The 23,438-nt window shown below is 39.2% G+C and overlaps 1 protein-coding gene across 2 annotated transcripts in view; it reads right to left on the bottom strand.

The window, feature by feature from the left end:
• The window catches only part of KNG1 (kininogen 1), a 28,347-nt gene extending 4,909 nt beyond the window's left edge, over positions 1-23,438 (bottom strand). For both annotated transcript variants that reach the window (XM_032631693.1, XM_032631692.1), the window contains exons 1-7: positions 23,017-23,438; positions 20,685-20,795; positions 19,627-19,711; positions 16,289-16,461; positions 15,040-15,147; positions 5,496-5,580; positions 4,462-4,634 (exon numbers count right to left, since the gene is read on the bottom strand). In XM_032631693.1, coding sequence (XP_032487584.1) covers positions 4,462-4,634; positions 5,496-5,580; positions 15,040-15,147; positions 16,289-16,461; positions 19,627-19,711; positions 20,685-20,795; positions 23,017-23,208 — 927 coding nt within the window. In that variant the 5' untranslated portion in view covers positions 23,209-23,438. The remainder of the gene's footprint in view (positions 1-4,461; positions 4,635-5,495; positions 5,581-15,039; positions 15,148-16,288; positions 16,462-19,626; positions 19,712-20,684; positions 20,796-23,016) is intronic.

The following is a 23,438-nucleotide window of genomic DNA, read 5'->3' as shown; positions in this document are numbered from 1 at the left end:
GTGCTCTTCAACAAGAGAAGCCACCGCAATGAGAAGCCCACGCACTGCAACGAAGACCCAACACAATCCAAAAGAAAAAAAAAAACAGTTAGTTGATGTGGCTCAATTTTCAGGCTAAGTTATTCAGTATTTCATTCTAGGATTTAAATGTGTGTGTGTGTGTGTGTGTGTGTGTGTGTGTTACGGACTGAATGTATCCCTCCCAAATGCATATATTGAAGGCTTAACCTCTAAGGTGATGGTATTAGGAGGTGGAGCCTTTGGTAGGCAGCTAGGTTTAGATAAAGTCATGATGGTGGGGCCCCCATGATGGGATTAGTGACCTTATAAGAGAGAGACTAGACCCCGTTCTCTCTCTGAAATGTGAGGACACAGTGAGAAGGCAGCCATCTGCAAGCCAAGAAGACAGTCCTTACCAGGGAAACAAACTGGCTGGTTTTTGGACTTTCCAGCCTCCGGAACTGTAAGAAATAAACTGCTGTTGTTTGTCACCTAGTCTATGGTATTCGTTATGGCCGCCTAAGCAGACTAACACTGTGTGTGTGTGTGTGTGTGTGTGTGTGTGTGTGTGTGTTTAATATTAAGTAGCTATCAAAAAGAATATATCACATATATATGTTGACCTGGAGGGTTGACTGTTATTGAAAAAATAAAGTTATAGGGTGATAGTATAATCCCATTTTTGTAAAAGCAAATCATAACAGTCTTTCCGCTCTCTTTATGTTTTTTAAAAGCATGGAGAAATTATGGTGGGAGGAGGATGAGGAGAGCAAAGAATCCCAGGAAGAACTAAACTCCTCCTCTACATTTTCTGGCATCATTTTGCTAGGTAAGCACAGCTAAATTTTTAGGACAAATTTGGTAATTAACTTTTAAAACTCCAGATATGTATAAGTTGGGCAGGAAGGTTTGAAAAGCGTTTTTGAGTCTATACTTTGGTGATTGTGAACTTTGTTGCTTATTTCAGAGTATACTTTAATCCAGCTTGTTTGACATTACAGTTGATCTATGTGATGTTGCCTAAGAAAGCTGACAGTATATGACACAAACTGCAGCTGCTGGCTCGACACTATTCCGGGTCCAGAGGGGAGGAATAAAGTAGACCTAATAACATCTTCTGTTCGAGGGCCTCGAGATCGCATCCATATTGCCATGCTTATCAGGTGCCATTCTTATCAGAAGTCTTCCCTGTTTAAGCCCATCCTGCCCAAGTTTTGTTTTTAAGGTAGAGAACACTATGTAGCAATATAAGTTCCAAATGCATTGAAACATTTAAATTAAAGAAATAAGCTGGAAGGATATAAAAAACATTCATCAGTTCTCAGGATGATGAAGGCTTTTTGTAGGTGAAAAGCAGAGGAAGGAACCAGGAGGAAGGGAAAAATGTCTAAATTTGACTAGACAAATATAAAAACTGATTCTCAAAAGTCACCATAAATAAAGTAAAAAGGGTAAACTGGGAAGAATATGATGTAGGGTCAATATGACCAATATTTAGTGTTGGCCATAGAAAGCCCAACACTAAAAAACTGGACAAAGGACATGACCAGATCTTTTGGAGAAGTTAAAATGGTCATTAATCCTGAAAAAAGTTTACCTTCATTAATAACCAAGGATACGTACGTTAAAAAACAATGCATCATTTTTAACCTTGTGTGTTGGAAAAGATGAGAAACAGCGATGACACCTGGTGTCGGCCAGGTGTGGGAAACATGCAGCTTCAATCACTGATGGTAGGAATATAATTCAGATCAAGACCATCAACCAGTGTCTTACACCCAGGTGGTGTGAATGTAAATTGGCATAATTGCAGATCACTTGGAGATTTGTCAATTTGCATCATAAGTCTTAGACATCCACGTATTCCTTGACATTTCTAGGACTTTGTCAAAGGAAAAATTCTAATGTGCACACACAGATCCTTGAAGTGTATTCATCTGTGCAGAGGCAGGGAGGGACACTGACAGCAGCGGGGACAGAGGCAGTAGGGACACAGCAAAATGAACGGTATATAACAGAAATCGCAACCATTCACATGTGCAAACGAAGGATTTAAGAGATGTTTGGTATCTGAAATGTGAAACCAACCTGGAATGGACATGCACCCAAATAGGACTAAACGTGCGAAGCCAAGGCAAGACTAAAATTGTAAAACAAATCTAGCAATTTGGCAAATTGGTCATTTGGAGATTGGCTATTGCAAATTCATTATGGTAAGTTGATTTCCAATAATAATAAATTGGCTGCTTCCACTAAGGCTGCCTCGAGTAACCAAATTGCTCTCTTTACATGCAAAAATCAGTAAAGAGTCACCTCTTAAAAGTAAATTTGAAATTCTCACAATATTCCAGATTAATTTAGCAAATGAAGGGATGTCATTCCCTTTCAATTCGTAGCATAATCTATTGTGGTTCCCCTTGCACCCTTAGCGTAAACAAACACACACCCATTCTAGTGTGTTGACTCATTTACAGAAAGAACTGTGACTACCAAGACTAGTAGTTCATGCTTGAGAATGAATGCTTCTCTCCTGACAGTAACTCTCTGACATGCAATATATGGTGGAGTACAAGATTGTTCCTGCATCCTTAGGAAGAAAGGAATTTCACAGAAAAGCAGAAATATAGAGTGAGAAGAAAAGCTGACAAAGACAGGAGTAGTAGGGATTGGTAACTCCTTCAAGTAAGCCTAATGTGGGTCACATGTCAGTGAAATCAGGGAAAGGAGTTAGCGACCGGGACAGGAGTAAGTGCCTGAGTAGGAGAGAGATCAAGTTTTATTTTGATCTGTATTTATTTTAATACAGATAATAAATAAATAAATAAACTGTATTTATTTTAATACAGTTTGTTTAGGTCCTTTTTTTCCCCCCAGTTATAAAACTACTACAGGAAACAAGAAAGATGAAAATAAACAGCCCATTGTGCCATTACCTAAAAGCTACCACTATGAATAATATGAGGTATTTGTTTCTTTTCAGTATTGTTTCCTGTACTGTTTTATTTTTGGTTTTTATTTATTTATTTTCTTTAGGCTGTACAGTGTGGCATGCAGGACCTTAGTTCCCTGACCAGGGATTGAACCCGTGCCATCTGCAGTGGAAGTGCAGAGTCTTAACCACTGGACCACCAGGGAAGTCCCTAAACTTTTTAAAATAACACAACTGAGTACAGAATGTTTATTCAATTTTATGGCCTCTTTTTTTTTTTTTTACTGAAGTATAGCTGATTTACAATGTTGTGTTAATTTCTGCTGTACAGCAAAATGATTCAGTTATACATATATATACATTCTTTCTCATATTCTTTCCCATTATGCTTTATCACAGGATATTGTATATAGTTCCCCGTGTATGGCCTGTTTTTTTCGCTGCATATTATAACATAAGCATTTTCCACATCAAGAACTCCTCACAAAGATGATTTAAAATTGCTGGTTAATATTCCATTGTACAAATATACCAGACATTTTCTGATCATGTCTATATTACTGATCATTTTTATGGTTTACTTTTTTTGCTTTTGTAGTTAGAGCTGTAATGAACATCATTGTATTTAAAGACTCTTTCTATTTTAGATTTCTAGAAATTCAATTACTTAGCCAGAATCATAAACTTATTTTTAGTGAGATTTTCTTTGCATTGATAGATTATAAAAACCATCTTGGTTTGCTATAGGAGTTTGGTTCTACTTTGATTACTTTTTTTAGCTTGTATTTAGGGAAGCCCGTTTTGAGGTTCCATAAAAGGAATTGTCCATGAATACATTGGTCATAGGCTATTGGAGTTAGAAGGGATTTGGGCTCTTCTAATCCAGCCACTCATTTTACAGATGATGTGTGAGTCTGAATGACTGCCCAGGATCACCTGGGATGCAAGTGGTGGATGCTGTGGCAGAGCTGAGTCTCCTGACCTCCAGACCAGGATACTCCTTATCCTCTATTGACAAGCATGGACAAGAGAGATGAATCCCCAGAGGGTACATTTGTAGGAGAGAATGACACCCCAGGCAGGGAACAAATGACATGAAGATGAATGTGTGAAGAGAGCCTGGGGGACGATTGGCTGATGTGGCTGAGCGCAAGGCATGAAGTGATGTTATAATGAGAGATGAGTCTAGACAGGCAGAGGATAAGTCTCGCTTTTCCTAGCCCTGAATTTTATTAATTATATATATAATCATTGTTAATATTTATATAGCACTTTAGATTTTGAAAAGTGATTGACATACATTATCTTTTTTAACCCTCACTGTAGTCCTTTATGGATAAAAGAGACAATATTTTAAATGACTTGTCCAAGATCACACACCAAGCATGCAGCGAGGTTGGGACTCGAAATTCAAGTCTACCAAATCCCATTCACCAGATATACTGTTTCCCAATCCAGAGCCAAGATCAGTGGCAAAATTAGTAAGCAATTTGCAATAGATAATCACTATTTTTGTAGCATAATTTACAGACCTGCACTGTTGCTTTTTCCACAGTGTCAATCTTGAAATAGAAGGTTCCATTATTCTCTACATTAAGCTTTGCAATGGAATGATCCAGAGGCTCCTCCAGCTCTGGGCTGTTGACAGGTATAGATATGGGACAGCCAGCACAAATCCTGGTGGGTGGTTGTACAAAATCCTCCCCTGAAAGAGGCAGGTTTTATATCAGCATGTGCACTGAAGGAGCCGTCTAGCCTAGTATTGTACCTTTCCCACATGTGATCCAGCATCCATTTAGAGAGGGCCACGTGGCAGTCCAAGGCCCAGCAGTGAGTGGCTGGAGGTTGCCTGTCAGACCTCCAACTTACTGTCTCTCCTCTCTTCCTCTCCTAAGAGCCAAGTGTGCTTAAGGAAACTTTCAATCAGAAGGTGTTAGTTAGTGACAGTCAATAGGCCGCACTTTTCTTAAGTTTTTGCATTTTTAATGGAAACTGTAAAAAGCAATGCTTAACGTAAAAGAATGATTTTCTAGTGGGAAAATTCTGGTGAGCAGGCAACTTCCATAATGCTTTATATTGTACAACATATACAACTATCTTCCAAATATGAGAAAAGCCAACTCTTGGTATAAGAAATGCTGACATGACCTTAAACTTGCACTATCGCCCTTTCCCCACATTATAACATGTAAGGGAAAAAAATCTTTAATTGAAAGGATTTTATTCTGAGTAGTTAAAAATGAGATACAGCTTCCCCAATTCACAATATCCGATGCAGGGACAGCTTGTATATAAGAAAGACCAGCTGACATATCTGAAGGCTAGCTTTGCCCAGAAAACATAAACTTTCCCTTCTGTCACCATATTCCCTTCTGCCACTTGCCAAGCAATCTCAGCTTCACCTGCTGCAGCACAGCAGGGCAGAGATGGGGCACAGTGTTCCTAGTAAGGTCTGTGGGTCATGTAGATTTTGTGGCATATCATGGGAACCAAAGCACAATATCTATGGAAAGATTTAGCCAGTTGTCTGAGACCAACATGAGCACCAATATGTATCATCCTGTACCTGGATAAAGGTCACATTTCTGCGAGAAGGAAGCAATTCTTAGCTGGATATCCACGTATGCTTTATCTGTACATTCACCGATATTCTGGTTTTTAAAAAGCATATAAGAGCATAAATTAAAAACGTTTTTAAGAATCTTTAAACGACTAGTAAAATTAAAAATAAGATGTTGACTTTACAAATCATCACGTGGAAAAAAACAAAACATAGTCTATTTTCAAAAGATAGAATAATAAACAATGAAAAAGCACCAACACCAACAGCAAATACATACACACAAACACACAGAAACATGAAAAAACATGACAAGAATATCTAATGTAGAAATAATAGCCATACAAGTGAATGGGTAACATTTTGTTTTAGCAAGACAAGGACTTTCAGATTAGGTTAAAACCAAAATCAATGTACTACATCTTCAAGAATAATAGCATATAATATAAAAGATAAAGAAAGATTAAATATAATGGATGAGCAAAGCCACAAGAAGCAAATATGAACAAAAAAGGAGCTAGAGCATTATTAATACTGGACAAAGTAAAATTCAAGGTAACAACTCATAAAGGTAAAAGAAAGATAATTTTATTTTTATCTAAAAGCATGGAATCAAAATGCATAAAGCAAAAAACATATAGAAATAGAAATGGATAAAAATAATTGTGCTGGGAAACTCCAATATATAACTATTATACAACAGGCAAAATGTATAAAAAATAAATAAGGTCATAGAGGACTTGAATAACATAATAAAGATTTGTTGAAATGGTATTCTCATATGATACACACGATTTAAAATGATACTCTCATAAGTATGATGCAAATAATATTTCTAATTGCTTTTACACTAGGTTACAAGAAAGTCTCAATAAATTTTGCAAATTGAAAACAATACAGGCATGTTCTTTGACCTCAGCACCACAATGAAACAAAAAACTTCCGTAAAACTTAATAACATAAGTTTAAACAAATAAACAACCAAAAAGTACTTGGAAAAATAAACACACTTTCCTAACTAAAATCTTCATTGATAAGGAAAATAATAAAAAACAAACTGAGAAAAACGAGAATTCCACATGTTGCCAGGGCAGCACTCAGAGTTAACTCCTGGCTTTATACACTTCCACAATTTAAAAAGAGGCAAAAATAATCAAAACACCCCCAACCTCAGTGTTTATCTCAAGAAGTTAGAACAAGAAGAACAATAAACAGCCTTAAGGAAAACAAGAAGGAGGAAACAATAAAAATAAAAGCAAAGCTGGTGAATTAGAAAACAGAAAGCACTAGCATTAATAAATAAATCCAAATAATCATTCATGGGGTAAGGAAAAAAAATCAAATGCATAAAAATGGAAACCTAACAAAGTATACATAGAAATGTAAAAATATAAGAGAATATTATGAACAAGTGTATGCTAATTTAAATCTCAAAGAAAGACAATTTTCTGGAAAACTATAAATAACCAACACTGACTTAAGAACAAGAAAAAAACTTGAATGGACCAATGACTAAAGAAGAAATGGAGAATGCTATTACTACGCTCAATTTACATCCCATTTTCCACCTCCAAACAGCATAGATGTTTTATAGATGAATAATTTTAAAAATTAAAGAAATATATACTGTATTTCCATGCTATATAAACCATTTCTGAATACAGAAAAACTACCCAATCATTCTATAAAAGTATATTCTGGATACCAAAACCTTAAAAAATAGAATGCACACACAAACACATACCCAGAAAACTGTTACACCACTTTCACTTATAAATGTATACGTAGACTGCTTAACTAAACTAGAAATAGAATCCAAATGCATATTTAAAGAAAAATTAACACTAAACAAGTAGAGTTTAGTTTAGGAATCTAAAGATTACTATTAGGAAAGTTGTCAAAACAGCATAGATTAAATTAGAAAAATATGATATTTCAATACATATTCTAAAGCACTTGCTAAATTCAACACCAATTCCTTATTTAAAAACAAAACAAAACTCTTTAAAGAGGAGGAATGTAAGGATGTTTCCTTAACATGAGGAAGAATATCTACCGGGATCCCACAGCAATATTATACGTAATGACAAAATTCTAGAGCCTTTCTCAATAAAATCAGGAATAAAACATGAATTTTTGTGATCACCACTATTTCAAAAAATATCTCTGAAAATTTGGGTCAATTCATTGAGACATGAAACAAAAAAATAAACATTGGAAAAGAGGAGATAGTATTATTTGCATAAGGTATTATTATAGATCTAGAACAATCAAAAGAATCAATGAAAAGACATTAATCAGAGAGTTCAATAAAGTTTCTGGATACAAGGTAAGCTAATCAAAATGTATACATTTGTAGGGCTTCCCTGGTGGCGCAGTGGTTGAGAATCCGCCTGCCAATGCGGGGACACGGGTTCATGCCCCAGTCCGGGAAGATCCCACATGCCACGGAGTGGCTTAGCCCGTGAGCCATGGCCACTGGGCCTGCTCGTCCAGAGCCTGTGCTCCACGACGGGAGAGGCCACAACAGTGAGAGGCCCGCGTACCACAAAAAAAAAATTAAAAAAAATAAAAAGTATACATTTGTATATAACAATAACTTGTTTAAAAGAGAATGAAAGGAAAAGGGGAAAAAAAGGATTTAATTCCTAATAACAATTACCAAAAACAAAACCTAGTAATAACTTTAGTGAGCATTGTTCTGAATATATTTAAGAAAATCACACAACTTTAGAAATATAAAATAAAACTTGACTACATAGAGATGTATACCAAGTTCTTGATTAAAAAGACTAAATATAGTACATATGCCAATACCTCAAATCAATTTAGAAATGTAATGCAATTCCAATCTATGTGACAGTGTAAGTTTTTCTTCCAAACCTCTTCTAAGATTGGTTTTAAAAATACAAACACTAGAATAATAAAACATGTATTCAAACTTACTATGAAGCTATGGCTGTTAAAATACGGTAGTGTTGGTACAAAAACAGAGAACAGATTTTTTGTAAGAAATTATTACGGGATAAAGTTTGTTGCAAATTTTGTCGAAGGAAAGACTGTTAAGGTATCTGGTTATTCTCTTGAAAAAATCAAGTTAGATACCTCACAAGATACATCAAAATTAATTCCATAAAGTTTCAAAAGCTATATTTAGAAATACTGACCATAGACAAACTAGAAAAAAAAAACATATAGTGACTGCTGAGCAAGTTGTAGAAAGATTCAAAAGGAAAATATTGATAGATTTACTCACCTATAAACAAAAACTATCTGTAAGTCAGAAATACCATAATGAAAACTAAAAAGTAAATAAATGAGAAAATATGACAAAACACTGATACCTTTAATATATAAATACTATTTCTAAGTCATTAAGATTTATCCCAAAAAGAAATGGGCAAAGGATATAGAAGAATTCATAAATTCAACCCATAAATTTCTAATGAATGTATGAAAATATAATGCTTAAATAAATGCATACTAACTATGTTGTTGATTGAGAAAATAAAAACTAAAAATGTTTTTGTCTATGAATTTAGCTGAGTTAAAAAAATACTGAATGCTATCAAGGGTAAACATTGCTGATGGAATGTAAATTGGTGCATTTAGCAGTTAACCTATATATATATCAAGAGTTTTAAGAGCTTTCATACAATTTTACACTATGTGTAAAGCCAGGACTTTATTCTGAGAAAAACAATGCCAAACAGAAATAGCTTTATTCTAAAAGATGTTTGGTGAGTTATTAATTATAATAAAAATGGAAACAACCCATTTTCTTGGTGGGTTTTCAACAAATGACCAAAAATAGGAAAGTAATTTAAAAAATAATCTATGGTATCTTCACTAGGATATTAAAAGTTATTTTAAAAGTTTATCAAGAGTTCTAATGACGTAGAAGAATTCTTAGGTGAAAAAAATATAGCATGTAAAATAATTACAACTACAAAAAGACAAAAAAGAAAATCACTCAAAATTGCCCATATTCCCCACCAAAAAAGACAAGAGGGAAATACATTCAGATAACTTTGGGTGTTTGGGTATGTGGTGCAACATTATTATTTTTTCTTTGTATCTGCATTGTCTTGAAGCTTTCTATAAATGTATATTCCCAATAAAGGAACACACATATAAGAAATGTACTCCAATAAAGATGTTAAAAAAAAAGTCATGTTTTTTAAAGATACAGGGAATACCACACTTATAGTACCTTAATTTTGGATGGGGAGAAGGATGCTGGAGATAGCTCAGAAGTTCTCAGTATTATTAGCACATTTGGTTTACCTGAGAAATTTTTAGATCATCTGACTCCAGGGACTCACCCCAGACCAATTAAATCAGAATGTCTGGTATGGTACTGGCACAAAAACAGAAATATAGATCAATGGAACAGGATAGAAAGCCCAGAGATAAACCCACGCACATATGGTCACCTTATCTTTAATAAAGGAAGCAAGAATATACAATGGAGAAAACACAGCCTCTTCAATAAGTGGTGCTGGAAAAACTGGACAGCTACATGTAAAAGAATGAAATTAGAACACGCTCTAACACCATACACAAAAATAAACTCAAAATGGATTAAAGACCTAAATGTAAGGCCAGACACTATCAAACTCTTAGAGGAAAACATAGGCAGAACACTCTATGACATACATCACAGCAAGATCCTTTTTGACCCACCTTCTAGAGAAATGGAAATAAAAACAAAAATAAACAAATGGGACCTAATGAAACTTAAAAGCTTTTGCACAGCAAAGGAAACCATAAACAAGATGAAAAAACAACCCTCAGAATGGGAGAAAATATTTGCAAATGAAGCAAATGACAAAGGATTAATCTCTAAAATTTACAAGCAGCTCATGCAGCTCAATATCAAAAAAACCAAACAACCCAATCCAAAAACGGGCAGAAGACCTAAACAGACATTTCTCCAAAGAAGATATACAGATTGCCAACAAGCACAAAAGAATACTCAACATCATTAATCATTAGAGAAATGCAAATCAAAACTACAATGTGATATCATCTCACACCAGTCAGAATGGCCATCATCAAAAAATCTAGAAACAATAAATGCTGGAGAGGGTGTGGAGAAAAGGGAACCCTCATACACTGTTGGTGGGAATGTAAATTGATACAGCCACTATGGAGAACAGTATGGAGGTTTCTTAAAAAACTAAAAATAGACCTACCATATGATCCAGCAATCCCACAACTGGGCATATACCCTGAGAAAACCATAATGCAAAAAGAGTCATGTACCACAATGTTCACTGCAGCTCTATTTACAATAGCCAGGACATGGAAGCAACATAAGTGTCCACTGACAGATGAATGGATAAAGAAGATGTGGCACATATATACGATGGAATATTACTCAGCCATAAAAAGAAATGAAATTGAGTTATCTGTAGTGAGGTGGATGGACCTAGAGTCTGTCATACAGAGTGAAGTAAGTCAGAAAGAGAAAAACAAACACCGTATGCGAACACATATATATGGAATCTAAGGGAAAAAAAAGGTCATGAAGAACCTAGGGGCAATACAGGAATAAAGACGCTGACCTACTAGAGAATGGACTTGAGGACATAGGGAAGGGGAAAGGTAAGCTGGGACAAAGTGAGAGTGTGGCATGGACTTATATACACTACCAAATGTAAAATAGATAGCTAGTGGGAAGCAGCCGTATAGCACAGGGAGATCAGCTCGGTGCTTTGTGACCACCTAGAGGGGTGGGATAGGGAGGGTGGGAGGGAGGGAGCCGCAAGAGGGAAGAGATATGGGAACATATGTATATGTATAACTGATTCATTTTGTTATAAAGCAGAAACTAACACACCATTGTAAAGCAATTATACTCCAATAAAGATGTTTTAAAAAAAGACTTAAATGTTCAGTATGTACACTGTTGGATGCTGCAACTTTTAGTTGGGACAACTAAAAGTTGTCCCAACTAAAAAAAAAAAATCAGAATGTCTGGGGGAGTGATCTGGGAATAGGTGTTTTTTAAATCGAGGCTAGTGCTTCTAAGGTGCAACATGCCCTGAGAACTATGCAGGAAAACCCTTAAATCAGTGCTTTCCAAACTTTAATGTGCAGAGGAATCACCTGAGAACCTTGTTAACATGCAGATTCTGATTCGGTAGCTATGGGTGGAGTTGAGATTCTACTTTGCTAAGAAGCTCCCTGGTGATGCTAATGCTGCTGGTCCATGGACCACACTTTGAATAGTAAGGCCTTACATCTTACCAATTGTGGGCAAAATATTTCATTTATATTTCATGTCCTTTAATTACTGTAACAACTCTGTGATATAGGTGCTATTATTCTTCACAATTTTACAAATGAGGAAGTGAAGGCTCAGAAAAGTTATACCAAATCTGATTGGCTTTGTGACTCCAACCAGCCTTTGCAACTCTGTGTTGCAAAGAGAAAACTTAACTTATAAACAGATGCAGCAAGATTAAAGCTAGATAACATAGGCCTAGATACCATTTAGGCCTATATAACCTCAAATGGCTAAGCATAAAAACAGAAGATGTTAATAGATGCTTAAAAGGCCAGACTCAACTCAACCTGACAAAATTAAATAGTGGCTAGAACCTATGTGTTTAGAGGGTTCCTCTCTCTTTCTCTTTCTCTTTTATACTATTTTTTAAAATTCTGGTAAAATATATATAATATAAAATTTGCCATCATAACCATTTTTAAATGTATAATTCAGGGCCATTTATTACATTCACAGTGCTGTGCAACCATCTCTACTATCTATTTCCAATAGTTTTCATCACCCCAAACACAAATTCTGCGACTATTAAGCAAAAACTCCCCGTTCTCCCTCTTCCCAGCCCCTGGTAAACTCTAACCTACTTTTTGTCTCTATGAATTTGTGTATGTTGGATAATTCATATAAGTGAAATCATATACTGGTTGTCCTTTTGTGTCTGGCTTATTTCACTTAACATTTTCAAGGTTCATACATGTTGTAGCATATATCAGAATTCCATTCCTTTCTATGGCTAAAGAAGTGTTATATACATGTCACATTGTGTTTATGCATTCCTCTATCGATGAACATTTGGGTTGTTTTCCACCTTTGGCTATTGTGAATAATGCTGCAATGAATATTGGCATATAAGTATCTTTTTGAGTCCCTGTTTTAAATTATTTGGGGTATATATCTAGGAGTATAATTGCTAGGTCATATGGTAATTCTACATTTAACTTTTTGAGGAACTGCCATACTGTTCTCCACAATGGCTGCATGATTTTACATTTCCATCAGCAATGTACAAAAGTTCCAATTTTTCCACATTCTCCCCAATACTTGGTATTTTACAATTTTTTAAAATTACAGCCATCCTCTAGGTGTGAAGTAGCATCTCATTTGTGGTCTATATTTACATTCCCCCTGATGGCTAATGATGTTGAGTATTTTTCACGAGCTTTTTGACCATTCGTATGACTTCTTTAGAGAAATGTCTAAGTTGTTTGCTCATTTAAAAATTTTGTTGTTGCACTGTGAAAGTTTTTTATATATTCTACATATTAAGCCCTTTTCAGATATATGATTTGCATATATTTTCTCCCATTCTGTGGATTGTCTTTTCACTCTCTTAATAGTGTCCTTTTTACTCCCCCCCCATTTATGAAACAAACACATGCTTGATTAGAAACATTGGGAAGTATTGAAGAGTTTCAAAAAATATAAAAAATCAGAAAAAACAGCCATAGTTCCAACTAAAAGTTAACCATATTTTATTTTATTTTATTTTTTTTTTTATGCGTTACGCGGGCCTCTCACTGTTGTGGCCTCTCCCGTTGCGGAGGACAGGCTCCGGACGCGCAGGCTCAGCGGCCATGGCTCACGGGCCCAGCCGCTCCGCGGCATGTGGGATCTTCCCAGACCGGGGCACGAACCCGTGTCCCCTGCATCGGCAGGCGGACTCCCAACCACTGCGCCACCAGGGAAGCCCTAACCATATTTTATATTTTGGCATATTTGCTTTTCATCACTTTTTATGTTTACATCTACTTTATGTACCTGAGTAAATCTGTACGTGTAATTTTGTACCATGCTTTTTTTTTTGTTTTTTACTTAACATACTGTAACCACTTTACTAGGTCACTAAAATCTCTGCAAACATAATTTTAATCGCTGCACATATTCTACTGTATGGATATACTGTAATTTGCTTAACCATTCCATATGTTGAAAATATGTTATTTTAAATATTTTCCTTTTAATAAAAAGTCAAAATTAACATCTTGCTGCCTGGATTTCTCATTTTCTTCCCATATAATGGACGTTGAGAAGTAGAATGACTAGGTCAGTGGTCCTCAACCTTTCTGGCACTAGGGACTGATTTCGTGGAAGACAATTTTTCCACAGATGGTAGGGAGTGGTGGGGTGGGGGAGATGGTTCAGGCAGTAACGCGAGCGATGGGGACTGATGGGGAGCAATGGGGAGTGGTGGCGAGCAGCGATGGGGAGTGATGGGGAGCGATGGGGAGCCGTGGGGAGCCGTGGGGAGCCATGGGGAGTGGTGGGGAGTGGTGGGGAGCGATGGGGAGCCATGCGGAGCCATGGGGAGCTATGGGGAGTGGTGGGGAGCTGTGGGGAGCGATGGGGAGCCATGGGGAGCCATGGGGAGCTATGGGGAGTGGTGGGGAGCGGTGGGGAGCCATGGGGAGTGGTGGGGAGCTGTGGGGAGCGATGGGGAGCCATGGGGAGCCATGGGGAGCAGTGGGGAGCCATGGGGAACGGTGGGGAGCCATGGGGAGCGGTGGGGAGTGTCAGATGAAGCTTCGCTCACTCGCCCGCAGCTCCCCTCCTGCTGTGTGGCCCGGTTCCTAACAGGCATCAAACCAGTACCGGTCCATGGCCCGGGGGTTGGAGACCCCTGGACTAGATGAAGGGACTTGCAGCCACCCCTTGCTTAAAGAACAGCCTTCTGCTAAAATGCAAATAGCCCTGGGAAGGTCATCATGCCTTATCATCTTAACTTGCACTAACTCCTGCCACCTTGAGATGCTCTCTTTTAACATAATTTTGGTTCAGGTAATAAGATATCGTCCTGGAAAGGGCCACTAAGGGAGAGAGATGCAGGATGTACTTATTAAAGATAAAAGTAGGGGAGGGAAGGTGAAAGAACAAGCAGAGACAAGTTGGAAGTGAAGGATTGTCCTGGGTAGAGCTCGGGAGCCTTGTAAGGACATTGAGCACACGGGGAGGAAAGGAGACAGGAAAGTGTGAAGACATGAAAAGACAAACTTGACCGTGGCATCATTTTGTCTCAGGCTATTCCTAGCCTCTGGTTATATCTGTAAGTGCTTATTGCCAGATGTACAGACTCTGACCAGCTGGGTAAGCAGCTTGACCAATGACGTGAACTGTAGAGTCTCAAATGAAAGTGAATGTGAGCTGCATATGTCATCAAAAATTTTAGTGACTGAGACTTCCTCCACAGCTAAGAGTTCCCACACCTGTAAATACTGGACACAAAAGGCTAAGAACTTTATGATTAGATTTTTGCCTACTTACACCATTTGAAAGGAACTTGCAGTCTGGAGTTAAGAATAGAAAATTCTCCTTGGAACAATTAGTCTGCACAATTGAGTAAGTAATTTCATAGTTCCATCCAGCCACCACCTGAAACGATTTTGGATTGCATATTTATAGGGCAGTTTAAACATAATTCACAATGTTAGGAGGAGCTTAGAATACTGCCTGACATTTCATAAGTGCTCAAAAATACGAACTATTATTATTACTAGGCAAAAGTCAGTACTGAATAAATATTGAGCACATTATGACTCTCACACCCTTCAACACAACACACACACACACACACACACACACACACACACACAGCTACACATCTGAAAATGAAAAGCAATTTATAGATGGAGTTACTGTATTTCCTTAAGAAAGACCTAGCAATATTTCCTCTGCCAGGCAACAGGGAAAAAATGATCTGTTGAATTTTGTAAAATATTAATAATGCTTTTCTAGATGGATAAAAAAAACTTTGGAGTTGGAATGGCCTTGACCAGTAGGTCCTTAGGTCCCCAGACTGCCAGACAGTAAGATTTCTCCTGCTTTATCTAGGGTGGGTTCCACCCTGATAGCTGGATATGGACAGAACTGAGGAGAGCATGCATCTTGCATGAAGGCAAGTCGGAAGGTCAATTAAAAGCAGGAAATGCTACTGACCAAAGTGGGTCCCTCATAATTAGAGGCTGAAATCCAAGGGGCCCAGTCAGCTGTCAGTAAAGTCTTCATGAACTGAGGCAACAGAAAGACCAGATTTACAAGTATTTGCTTTTTTCTCTGCTGAAATGGAAACCATAATTTAGAGGGTACCCAGCAAGCTTTGCCAACTTTTTTAGGTACAATTTAATATTGGGGGGCCATGTTTGCCTCATAATAGTTAGGTGATGAGAGAGTCTTCTTAAAACCCTAAGGCCAGAATGACTTTTCCATTTTACCATCTCTAGGAGAACATGCAATGCTGACCACCCATTCATTAAAAACAAATCTCCCAGGAAGGGGGACTGATTAGGTTCCCTTTCCCCATTTACATACTGCAGTACCCAAATCATTGTGCCTGAAGAGGAAGCCTTTGCCTCCTGAGCTAGTCGTATGAGAACGTGAAAGAGTTCCTCACCACCACCTGTGGAATCATATGTCTTCCTCGGCCAAAGGTTTATTTTAGGCAATGAAACCCTAAACCATAAAGATCTAACACATTCTAACAATACTATGACATGGGAAAAATTAAAGAACAAACCTGTCTCTGGGCCCTTTTTATTTCTTTAAGATCAAAGAGGTGGGAGTGATCAGTGTTGTTGTTAAAGTGTTGAATGGCATGTCTCAGTACAGGTTCCAAGTCGGGGCTTTCGGTTGATATGGGGTGCAGGCAGCCAAGGCAGTCGTACTGGGCTGTCACCATGGGGCCCTCGGCTTGACAAACAGCAAGCAAAAGGGCAGCGTTAACAAGCAAAACCTGCATTCACATACATTGCCCTAAATAAGTCAGATAATTTGGAAGGCCCTGATAAGCAAACTTTCCAGTAAGTCCTAGTATGCACTGGAAAAAGAGAACACAAGACTGAAGATAGGGAAGACCTATCATTCACTTAGGGGCATCTTATATGCATCCTATTGTGCATAATTATTTTAAAGTCATTTTAAATTACGGAAGTGATACACGAATTTATCCTCATAAAATTAAAACATGACAGATGCATTTTTATTTCTTTTTCAGTGTTAACCAAAGCTCCTTGAAGGTGGGAGCAGGATGTAATATATTTTCTATCAGTTCAATCCAACAAACATGTATTTCGCACCTGCTATAACATGCCCTGTGTTGAGCATGGCTGCGTGGATGCATTAATTCGTTAGTAATGGCCACTGCCATGAAGGAGTCGGGGAAAGCCAAGGGGGAGAGACCGAACTGGAGATGGATGATTTCAATATAATTCAGCAAGAAATTGGAAAGGCAGGAGCCCAGAGTGAGCCCAGGGAAGCCTTTCCTGAGGAGAACAGGCTGAGCTAAGAAGGGTGAAGAGCAGTCAAGGTCAACCTCTCAGAACAAGGTGTGAGGCCTGAGGAGAAGGGAGGGACGGCTCCTGAGGAAGAAGGATGAGGCAGGGACCGTGTTGTACACACATCTTAACCAGAGCTTATAGCAGGAGGCAGGGAGGGGTGGTTTGAAGTGTGAGCAGTCTGAAGAGAGGCCTCCGCTGTGGAGTCTGGGCTGTGCTCTGTAGGCAGGGATTCTTAACTATTTTCCTGGGTCATAGGCTCCCTTGATGACCCTAATGTAAGCTATGGCGCCCTCTCCTGGAAGATGCACATACTCACAACCTTCTCCACTTCTGGGCATTCCTAGACCCTCTGAGGTGAATTGAGAATGGTCCCCTGTAAGAATGGGGAGCCGCCGAATGGGTTTTAATAAAATGATGTAAAATATTTTAAAAAGGAGAGAGTCTGGGGCTTCCCTGGTGGCGCAGTGGTTGAGAGTCCGCCTGCCGATGCAGGGGACAAGGGTTCGTGCCCTGGTTCGGGAAGATCCCACATGCCGCGGAGCGGCTGCGCCCGTGAGCCATGGCCGCTGAGCCTGCTGCTCCGCAACGGGAGAGGCCACAACAGCGGGAGGCCCGCGTACCGCAAAAAAAAAAAAAAAAAAGGAGAGAGTCTGTGTTAAATCACCACTGTTCATGACACACAGCCCTGACTCCCTGGTCAGTAGCAGTATATGTGGCAAAAAGGGGAAGAAATGAAGGAGTCCTGCGCCCCTTGGCCCCGGGGCTCTCACAGCCCGAGGATGTAAGATCCCCCAGTCAGCAGTTCAACGCAACCCCCTTGCAACTGTTTCTCGGCATTCTCTCCATAAGTTTGTGTCAGGAAATGGCATATTGTGTGAATATTCATAGCTTTCCCCCCTCCTTTCCTTGTAGAAGTTAGGTTGAATCAGGGTAATGGGCAAAGTTAAAAAACTAGAGGGAAATAAATAAATAAATACTGTTGAAATAATATTTACATTTTTTCCGAGAAAAATATACAGACCCTTTGAATAAAATTCTTTCTAAGATGGTTTCTGTTAAAAAAAAAAAAAAAACTAGAGGGGATGATGACATGGGAAAGATGAGAGAATTACTGATGGGAAAACAAAACAAAAAACGATGAACACAGGAGGTGAAAGGGAGAGATGGAGAAAAGCCCAGAGGCTGGTTTGCCTGACCTCAAGGGCAGCTCCCACTGGTGTAGGGGAAGCAATGGAGCAGCCTTTGAGGGTGAGATGAGCAGGGAAAGATGCAAACTCAGTTTTTCTGGGTGACAATGATTTTCCACCCTGCCTCAACGTTTCCAGAGAGATTTTTAAATTAAAATGTTTCAAATTTTGAATTCTGAAACATATCTGGCCAAAAAGTTTTCAGATAAGAGATTGTGGACCTAGCACTAATTTCTGAAGGTGTGGCAAAGAGTTTTTTCTCTCATGGTACATAACGTGCTCTGCTCTGGATAATGTTAAAATGTGCTTACGAGATAGAGCTCTTAAACCAAATAATAAAAAGCTACCCCTATCAAAAGATTTTAATTACTTGTGATTTCTGTTTTGGACTATTTTTCTTTGAATGCAACTTCTTGCAGGAACGGAAACTCAAGGGATATAGTTTTTGTGGGTACCATATAGGGGATTAAGGCTGGAATAGAAGGACCACTACTATAGTGGGCTTCAATAGCATGGCTGAGGATGCTGTTCTGGAGCTTAGGTACAAAAACGCTATCTTGCAGAAGGCCAGTTCCAGGATGGCTTTTGTGACTGACTTCACCTAGACGTGCCCATCCTTCTGTATGTGGCACCTCTGCCACAAGAGGGAAGGAGCTAACAGTGGTCATCTGTTGATAAGTTTCTTCATACTTAGATTCTAAAGGAATATCATTCATGGAGGGTCTATTCCACCAACTCTGCTAACTGCTAGCTGTGGGGTCTTGGGCAAGATATTTGACTGCTGTGGGCCTGTTTCCTCATCTGTGAACTGGGGATATTAACATTTGCCTCATAGAGTTGTTCTGAGGAATAGATATGTTAATACACATGAAGTGATTAGAACTGTAGCTAGTAATAAGGGCTCAATAAATGTTAGCTATTATTACCTTTTCCTTGATTATCATTAATACATTATTATGATTACATCTTCAGGTGTATCATCTAGTTTCATTCTAAACAATTGTGCAAAGTGGGAATTACTGTGATCTCCTCTTATAGGTAAGGAAAAGGAAAGCCAAGAAGGTGAGAGCTTTGAAAGATTCCAGGCCAGATCTGACCTCAAAGCCTGTGCTACTCTCTAGGACGCTGCCTACAGTTGAAGCCAGTTCTGTGTCTTCTCATCCTTTTGCACACACCTAATACAATGCTGCTCTTGAGGAAGAGAATCAGGATAGCGCTGAGGGGTGTGAGCCCGGCCCCACCTCAGGACTCTGCCGCTCCACCCCCTCCAGCGCCCCCGCAAGGCTGCAAGCGGTATTGCCACTGCTGCCCTCCGGGAAAGAGGGGTCTTTGGTGCCACACAGAAGAGGTTCATTTTTCCCCAGGGCAGCACCACCAGGCACAGCAGCTACCTGGAGTAATCTGGCAGGTCTGGGTAGCCACGGAGAACTTCATATTCCCCCTCTTTGCCACCGTCGCTGTGCATTCCCCTGTAGCCTAAGAAGAAAAAGAAAAAAGGATTAAAAGATTTAATCTTTCAGATGAAAGCCACCTAGTACTATTACTAAATACGGCTTTCCTTTGTAAAGCCTTGTCAAGGGCTTCCCTGGTGGCACAGTGGTTGAGAGTCCGCCTGCCAGTGCAGGGGACGTGGGTTCGTGCTGCGGTAAAGGAAGATCCCACATTCTGCGGAGCGGCTGGGCCCGTGAGCCATGGCCGCTGAGCCTGCGCGTCCGGAGCCTGTGCTGCGCAACGGGAGAGGCCCGCGTACCGCAAAACAAACAAAAAACAACCTTGTCAAGATTTTTTATGTTTTCTAGCAGAGTTTTGAGACACAAGAATGAATGTTTTGCAGCCTAATCATTATTTTATACAAGCCACTGATATTCGTGAAATATTGGAGGAAAGGCAGTTTAAATGGCGAGGTTTTAGAGTATGAACCTTTGTGTTTTTTTTTTTTTTTTTTTTGCGGTACGTGGGCCTCTTACTGTTGTGGCCTCTCCCGTTGCGGAGCACAGGCTCCGGACGCACAGGCTCAGCGGCCATGGCTCACAGGCCCAGCCACTCCACGGCATGTGGGATCTTCGCGGACCGGTGCACGAACCCGTGAACCCTGCATCGGCAGGCGGACTCTCAACCACTGCGCCACCAGGGAAGCCCTGAATCTTTGTTTTGAGCCCCAGAGATATTTCTATTTCATCAAGATGCACACAGTGCCTGAGAACCAGCTTGCTAAACTGTCCTCTTGATTTACCTTTCAATTTCAGTGTTCAAACTGCATACAGGAAGCCAGGGTTTTGACATTGAAGAGGTGGCTCCCTGGACTGGGAGGAGAGTGGCTTGCTTCTCCCTCAATTACGGCCCAGCAAGAAGCTGTGCTGTGCCAGGGCAGGGTAGGCGTTAGGTTAAGACAGCCCTTGGTAAACTTGGCCGAGAAAACTGGAGGCTCAGAAACTGTCAACACACTCACAGCTTGTGCAGAGTCATTGTAGTCACAATCCTGCCAGGTTTTGTCACTTTGAACAGGACAGTTGCCCTCCTTGACTTGGTACTTGAAGGAATAAAACGTGTCAGGATCATCCTGAAAAACAGCAACCAAAGATACGTACGGTTCATCTAACTGACCCCACGGCAAATCATTTGAGTGGGATCTGGTGCAGTTATATTTGATCTTGATTTAATTCAATGAAGGCAAAAACATTTATTAAAAATATTGAAAGTTTATAAATATTTACTTGGAGGAATGTTCATAATATACTATTTACAAATTATATATATATATTTAAATTTCAAAGTAGATCCATAGTTTTAGCCCATTTTTGTAGAAACCAATTTATATGTAAATATATATAAAATTTTTTTTTAAGTCTGGAAAAGTACGCAGCAAAGCTGTTAAAATGTGTGTCTTTCAGTGGCGGGAGTATGGTTCTCTTTCACTTTCTTCTTTCAACAAACATTCCTGAATTGTCTATTTTTTTTGAACAAACATATTATTTTTACAGTTAGAAAACAAACCAGAAACCTTTTTTTCATTAAAAAAAAAGTAACAGTTATCTGGATAGTGGGAATAATTATGGGTAATTTTAGTATTTTTATTGGCATTGTTTTGTTTTCTATTTAGTATAGCATGACGTGAAATGACAAATTAAACTTTTAAAGTATAAAGGTGCTGATTTAGATGAGCCTTCATATGCAACGTCCTGGTGTGTCAGAAGAGCAAGGGACTTCAGAGGGGATGTTGTCCATCTTCTCAGTTTGCACATGAGAGAAAAGGAGGCCCCAGGTAGATAGCGTATGCCTTAGGCAGCCTCCCCACCTTGGAAAGGCAGAGCCAGCTCCGGATGGCAGGTCTCCTGACTCACCAGGCAGTGCTCTCTCCACAGTGTTTGCATTTGGGAGATGATGGAATCAGACAAGATAGACTCTTCTAGTTCCTTCTAGGTCTCAGATTTTAATAAAATCTAAGTGGTCATGGTACAGGCAGTCCCCACACAACAAGGTAGAGATAAAGAGTGATTCTATGGACATTTTAGAATAAAAAACCACATTTGCCATGGATGTCTACCAATAAAGACTACAACCATACTAGAGAACACTAGGACTCACAGGACTACACAAATTTGTGAAACAGAAAGGCCAGACTTTCAGAAGACAAACAAACAAAAACATATCTACTGGGCCTTTTCCTTTTTCCTTATCATATCAAATACCTGGGGTTTTTTTCCACCAAAGTAATCAGTTGCTTAACTATCACAGAAACACAATGTTTTGTAGTGAAATTCACTTAAACAAACTATTGAAAAGATTTGTAATTCTTGAAGTCACATACGCTGTTAGGGTTTGTCTCCATCCTGAGTGCATCGATCATGGATTTTAAAAAAGTGCTAAAAATCAAGTAGAACATGGCTGTTACCTTGATGCATTCAGCCATATGGACTTCATGGTAGGTATTTTGTCCAATGCAGTTGAACCAACTTAGTCTCATTTCTGACTCCTCTTAAACAAACCTGCCCTTTCCCCTAGCTTAATTGAGGTATACTTGACAAATAAAAATTGTATATATTTAAGGGGTACAATCTGATGAACTGAAACACATGTATATTGTGCAATGATTACCACAAGCAAGCTAATTAACACACCCATCACCTCACATACTTATATTTTTGTGGTGAGAATACTTAAGATCTAGGCTTTCAACAAATTTCAAGTGTACAATAAAGTATTATTAGCTATAATCACCACACTCTACATTAGATCCCCCAGGACCTATTCATCGTATAACTGAAAATTTGCATCCTTTGACCAGCGTCTCCCCATTTCCCCCACCTCCCAGTCCCTGGCAATCGCCATTCTACTTTCTGTGTCTGTGAGTTTGAACTTTTAGACTCCACACATAAGTGAGATCATATCATACTTGTTAGACATACCCCTTTAAGAACCCATTTCCCACCTGAGGTCTGGAGGTCTTCATATTTTTGTCTAGGACTGGTCACCCAGTAAATCCTCCTCCTGCAGCCTGACCGAGTTCCTGGATTCTCTCACTCTGCACAGTCCCTTTAAAATTTCTCCATCTACCTTTGTTTCATTTCACCCTAGGATATGCTGCTCTGATCACCCAGGAGGAGTCATACCTTTCCCTTCACCCCCAGGCCAGAGAATGGTGTTGGTCTTTTCTAAGAGCTGTAAGCTTCCCTTCGATTATCAGTTCTTCGGTGATTGGGGTGCGTGTGTGGCGTGAGACCTGGGCTCCAAGTGACAGCACAAATCCCCAATGACCTCAAGGTTAAACACAGCTCACTCACCGTCTTGATGACCTCAGTTATGCGGTACAATACAAATTGGTTGCCATTTTTGTTTCCACTGTTATATTTCTTCAGAGCAGTGTCCACAGCTTGAAATACATCCTGGTCGTTGCAGTCGATTTCTTGTGAGGACTCCTGGGTTAAACTTGGTAGCAGCCTGGAGCATAGAAAAAGGATGGTGATTAATTTCATGATTAAAGTCTCCCTCTGGGAGTTTCACCAAGAATTGGGAGCCAATTAAGATGCTGATTTTAACTATCTTCAGCCTCTGTCTCCTCCGGGCTCTCCTCTCGCTGCTGCCTCAGTGCTCTGGGGGCCTGGCTAATTCCTGCTGCCATGCACTATTTGCTTATTCCAAAAGGACAAATGGCCCTGCTGGGTAATCCAAGCAGATTTCAGGCTGAAACATTACAACACTGGGG

This window comes from Phocoena sinus, chromosome 4 (genome assembly GCF_008692025.1).
Source record: "Phocoena sinus isolate mPhoSin1 chromosome 4, mPhoSin1.pri, whole genome shotgun sequence".
Classification (NCBI taxonomy): domain Eukaryota; kingdom Metazoa; phylum Chordata; class Mammalia; order Artiodactyla; family Phocoenidae; genus Phocoena; species Phocoena sinus.
This window is presented reverse-complemented; position numbering and strand designations above follow the sequence as displayed.